General features: G+C 33.9%; 1 protein-coding gene across 2 annotated transcripts in view; it reads right to left on the bottom strand.

Annotated features, from left to right (window-relative positions):
- AKAP9 (A kinase (PRKA) anchor protein 9) overlaps nucleotides 1-6,000 on the bottom strand; it is a 174,353-nt gene that overhangs the window by 18,647 nt on the left and 149,706 nt on the right. For both annotated transcript variants that reach the window (XM_011963235.1, XM_011963236.1), the window contains exon 38: nucleotides 3,153-3,297. In XM_011963235.1, the coding sequence (XP_011818625.1) occupies nucleotides 3,153-3,297 (145 nt within the window). The remainder of the gene's footprint in view (nucleotides 1-3,152; nucleotides 3,298-6,000) is intronic.

Genomic DNA, 6,000 nt, shown 5'->3' with positions numbered 1-6,000 from the left:
TGACAGAGTGAGACCCTGTCTCAAAAAAACAAACAAAAAGAGTTGGTAATGTATAAAAATAAATTTCAGGCATGTTTTCCTTACAGTGCTATTGGCCAAGATTTCAGAACTATAAATACATAAGGATAAAAGTTTAACAGAATACATTAATGGATGCAAGATTTAAAATTTTAAAAAAACTTTAAATGGAACTCTTACTTGTACATTCAGAATTTCAACAACGTACTTTAAAAAATTCCAAAGATTTTTTGATACCCACACAAAGTACTTGCCACACAAAGTACTTGCAGGAATTTCCCAAGTAACTGACTACAATGATGAGCACTGCTTATTTCTTTTGTTCAGCACCCCTTTGCAGAGAGTCCCTCGGAACTTTAATATGACTCTGTTCCCAGAAGTGGGAAATCCAAACCCCACTTTGGATACTGTCCTTTTATCCATTAAAGGCCAACCAAACTCTTGCTACATGTTTGCTACAATAAAAACAAACTGAAAAATTTAAATCCCTCAGTACGTTAAATGAAAAAAGGCATGTTATAAAATATGTATCAGGATTCCTTTTTTATGAAAAATATAAACTTATCTATACAGGCACATTGAAAAGGTCTGGAGACATATTTACCCAGGTGTTAGGTAGTCATTATAGGATTTAGGTGATTCAAGGAATGATTTTCACTCTATTCTTTTCTGTATTTCACCATAAATATGTAATACTATACTACTCTAATAAGAAAAGGATTTTTAACTTAAAAAATACTATCAAAGTTCAACAATTCACATTACTTCGTATTAGTGATGTTAGCAGACAGAAGTAACATTAGCTTTAGATGATAATCAATCATGTTTAATTAAGGCTTCTAAAAACTTTAGAGGTTAAGGATTTACATAAATGTGAATCTGTGACATTAATTAAGCTTTCAATGGTGTTCTATTTAACCTAAGTAAAACAATATTAATTTATCTCTAAAAGGCATCTTCAATTAAGCCTACATTTAAAGTGATATGTTTATCTCATTATGACTCTTTTTTCTGAAGTAATTTTAACTTACTTTCGTTTTTTTTTTTTCCTTCTTAAACTGAGTGATAAGAATGCTTCAGCTTTTATTTTTTTGAGACACTCTTGCCCTGTAGCCCAGGCTGGAGTGCAATAGCGCAATCCCGACTCACTGCAACCTCCACCTCCCGGGTTCAAATGATTCTCCTGCCTCAACCTCCCCAGTAGCTGGGATTACAGGCACCCACCCCCATGCCCAGCTAATTTTTGTATTTTCAGTAGAGACAGGGTTTCACCATGTTGGACAGGCTGGTCTTGAACTCCTGACCTGGTGATCCTTCCACCTTGGCTTCCCAAAGTGCTGGGATTACAGGCGTGAACCACAGTGCCTGGCCTGCTTCAGCTTTTTAATGACCAATGTGAGACCATGTTGTGACTTTCAAAATTTTCAAAAGGATACATGTTTCTACCAGTACATCAAACAAAATTACTGAACACACAGCCAGTGTCCTCAGTGGAGATGATGAAAATTAGATTTCACTTTACTTTCTAATGATTTCCATCTGTAGCTCAATTTAAAAGACCAGATACTCTTATCAAAAAGTACCTAAACGAGCATATCACAAAAATAAAAATCAAACTAGCCAATTACCATATGAAAAAGGACTAAACACTTCAGAAATTAGAGAACAGCCAATTAAAACCACAATAAAAATCCACTGCACACCCAGCAGACTGGCAACAGTAGTCTGACTATACCAGCTGTTGGCAAAGATGTGAAGCAACATAACTCTCATATACTGCTAGTAAGTGTATAAACTAATATGACCATGAAGGAAAATCGTTTGAAGTTATCTAAGATAGGCATTCCATGACCCAGCAATTCTACTCTTAGTTATATACTGAGAAGAAGAATGCACACATGTAGCAGAAACACTATACAACAATGTTTATAATAGTATTGATAGTTAAACAGCTAAAAAGTAGAAACAATCCAAATGCTCAACCATATTAATAGAATGGATATATAAATTTTGGAATATCTATACAGGGAATTCTTTTTTTTTTTTTGAGACAGAGTCTTGCTCTGTCACCCAGGCTGGAGTGCAGTGGAGCAATTGCAGCTCATTGCAACCTCCACTTTCTGGGTTCAAGCAATTCTCTGCCTCAGCCTACTGAGTGACTGGTATTACAGGTGCCTGCCACCATGCCTGGCTAATTTTTGTATTTTTAGTAGAGACAGAGTTTCACCACCTTGGCCAGGCTGGTCTTGAACTCCTGACCTCGTGATCCACCCGTGTCGGCCTCCCAAAGTGCTGGGATTACAGGTGTGAGCCACTGCGCCTGGCCCTACACAGGGTTACAGAGTTATGGAGTAACAAGGATGAATGAACTAGAGATAAATGCAGTAACTTGGAAGAATGTTCTACTACTAATTTGGAAGAATGCAGTAACTTGAAAAATGCAGTAACTTGGAGGAATATTGGAAGAATGTTACAGAGAGGTGAAAGAAACAAGATAAAAAATACATACAGATTGATCAAGTTCAAGAACAGGAAAAACTTGAAACTTATATGTTTTAGGAATATATAAATAGGTAGTAAAACTAAAGAAAAATCAGAACTATGATTACCTCTAAGTTACTCAGAGGAGCATATGCTTGGGAGAAGGGGCTTTCGGGATACTGGCTATATTCACATGGGTGATGTTTCCATAGATACTCATTTAATAATGTGTCATAATGCATATTTGCAATTTGTAATTTTCTGTAAGTTATGGCTCACAATTTTTTAAAAAGGATTAAAAAAGAATTAGTTATATGCACTGTGGATTTTCCTCAAAAGAGTATTTTCTGTTTTATGACTGGAAAGACTGTTTTCTTAACATACAGCTCTAAAATAAAGAAAAAGAATGAACCCAATGGGCTTCACCTGATTAGGGGAATAGCAGTTTATTTTAAAGTCAACATAGCTGTCTACAACCAATTAGACAATCCTCTAACCCCTAGAGTAATTAATATAGATTGTATCCTCAACATTATGAGAACGAGAAGAAAATGTGACTGAGAAAATATGTTTTAACTTAATAATAAGAAAGAAAACAAAGTGAAATCTTTTCACCTATTTGTGTAACCATATGAGCTTGTCATACAACATACCTTGGCTTGATTTCTCATTCTCTTGTTCTCTTTTCAGAGTAATTTTCCTGCCATTCATTTGTGCATGCAGTGCCTGAATTTCAGATAACAAACTCCTTCTATCTGCTTTCTGCAGGTATTCCATAGCTGCTTGATATTCAACACCCTGTAACAAAGGAAGGTAAAAATCAAGTGAAGAGAGATGTAAAGGCAATACAATTAACAATCAAGAAATCTGAAGAAGAATGAATGGAACACACATACTAAAATTTTCTTTTTAAAAAATTTTTCTTATTTTTCCTTTCCAAAATGTATGAGGATATGCTGCAGACAAATGCTCCTTTACCTCTAAATACCAGAGTGTATTTCCTTAAAACAAGAACATTCTTTACATACATAACTGAAATTAGCAAAAGTAGAATTAACATGACTACAATACCATTATGTGATGTATAGAGCCCATTCAAATTTTGTGAAATGTGCTTCACAGCAAAAAGAAAAAAAGTGATATTCCTAAGTCTGTCTTTGTCTTTCATGACTTTGAATTTTTGAAGACTACAGGCTATTTTGTTATAGGTTCCTCAATTTTAAAACACTTTTTATTTTGATTAATTTAAGCTAAAGTTCCCATGTATCTGTTAGCCAGCTTTTCCCAGTGATACCATCTTGCATTACCATAGTATATTATCAAAACCAGGAAAATGGTATTAGTACAATACTAAACTATAGGGCTTATTCAGATTTCATTAGTGTTCACATGTAGTCATTAATTTTCCTGGTGTGTAATTCTACAAAATTTGATCACATGTACAAACAGGTTTGTGTAACCACCACTACCATGAGGGTACCAACTATTTTATCACCACAAAGAAACCCCTCTATAGTCATACTCTCTCCCTAACCCTAACCCCTGTCAACCACTGATCTTTTCTCTATTACTATAATTTTGTCATTTTAAGAGCATTATATAGCATACAAGTGGTTGCAGGCATAAATAGTTTGTTTCTTTTTAATTGCTGAGTAATATTTCATTGTATGGATGTACCACAGTTTGTCCATCCATTCTTCTGTCAAAGGACATTTAGGACGTTTCCAGTTTTTGGCTATTGCCCTCCCATTTTACAATCCTACCAGCAATGTATGAGACAGTTTCTTTTCTTCCTCACCAGTACTTGGTGTCACTATTTTTTATTTTGATAGATGTAGTGTTCTCAATTTGTTTTGGTCTGATATTTCCCCAAGAGTGGACTATGAATATTAATTTGACAAAAATACTGTAAAAGTGGCACTGTGCCCTTCATATTAGGAACTGTATGATGTCTATTCCATTTCTGGTAATAGTAATTCTGATCACTTGGTTAAGGTGGTATCTGCAAGGTTTCTCCACTGCAAAGTTACTGGTTTTCCCTGGTAATTAAAGAATCTTTTCTGGGGATTTACTTTGAGATTATGTAAATACAGTTTCTTATCAAACCTTTTCACAATAATTTTAGCACCCATTGCAAACTATTACTTGAATAGTGTTTAATAAAGGGTGATTTAATAATATAGTGTTTAATAAAGGGTAATTTCCTTTCATTGTTCCTTCTACATTTACTAGCTGTCATTCCATGGTAATACTATTTATTTATTTATATATTTATATATTTATTTATTTATATCAGTATGGTCTCATGAGTTCTTATTTCACTCTTTGGCTTATAATTTGTCACTATCATTTAGTATAATGTTTAAATTTTTCTAGAATTTGGCCAGTTGGAGCTCCTTCAAGCTGGCTTCTGTGACCTTTTGACATGTTCCCTTTATTCTTTGAACAATTCCTTACTTGCCAGTAAAACAAGATGTTCCAGGCTCACCTTGTACTTTCCCTGATCCATCCCTAAAATCATCAGTTCTGCAGGAAGTCCTAGTTCTTTTCAGTGGAGAATATATTAAAAAAAACAAGATCTGGGTGTTAAGTATTATAGTAGATTTTTAACTATTGATTTGATTCTGTTACTAGTAATAGGTCTTTGGAGGTTTTCTATTTCTTAATGAAAGAGTTTTCATAAGTGATTTTTTTTTTTTTTTTAGAAAATCTGTCCATTTCACCCAAGTGTTTGTTTATTCTCATAAAATTATTCATAATATTCTATCATTTTTATATCTCAAGTATATCTTTAGTTCATTCCTAACTTTAAAAATGTATGGTTTATCATTTTGCTTAACCAATTCTTCAGAAAAGTTCAAATGTCCAACTTTTAACATTTTATCTTATTGTAACAGTCTATCTATTGACGTCTTTTTCTTCATTAAAGGAAATCCTCATTATTCTGATTCCATATTTGCAGATTTGCCTTCTCACTAAAATTTATTTGTAACTCCCAAATCCATTGTTGTGTTGCTTTCATGGTCTTTCACAGAAATGCATAGAGCAGCAGAAAATTTAAATGGTCCAATGTGGATGTCCCCAGCTAACGTCAAATGTCCTTTTTACAGAGTATTTAGTGATGTTTCAAATTTTTGTGCTTTTTATTTGTGATTTCACTGTTTAGAATGGCCCCCAAAAGTAGTGCTGAAGTGCTTTATGGTGTTCCTAAGTACGAGAAGGCTGTGATGTACCTTAAGAAGAAAATATGTGTGTCAGACAAGTTTTTTTCAGGCACGAGTTATAGTGCTGTTGGTGGTGTTCAAGGTTAATCAATCAATAATATATAGTAAATAAGGTGTCTTAAAATAGAATCACATATAGACAAAGCTATGTACTGATTGATGAAAATGTTGTGACCAAAGGCTTACAGGAACCTAACCTTGTATTTCCCTCAGAAGCAATGACTGCTCAATGTTCAGAGCAACTTTATAGAACATAACCAGTGCAAATAATGAGAAT

Source organism: Colobus angolensis, unplaced genomic scaffold, assembly GCF_000951035.1.
Source record: "Colobus angolensis palliatus isolate OR3802 unplaced genomic scaffold, Cang.pa_1.0 Scaffold605, whole genome shotgun sequence".
NCBI lineage: Eukaryota > Metazoa > Chordata > Mammalia > Primates > Cercopithecidae > Colobus > Colobus angolensis.
This window is presented reverse-complemented; position numbering and strand designations above follow the sequence as displayed.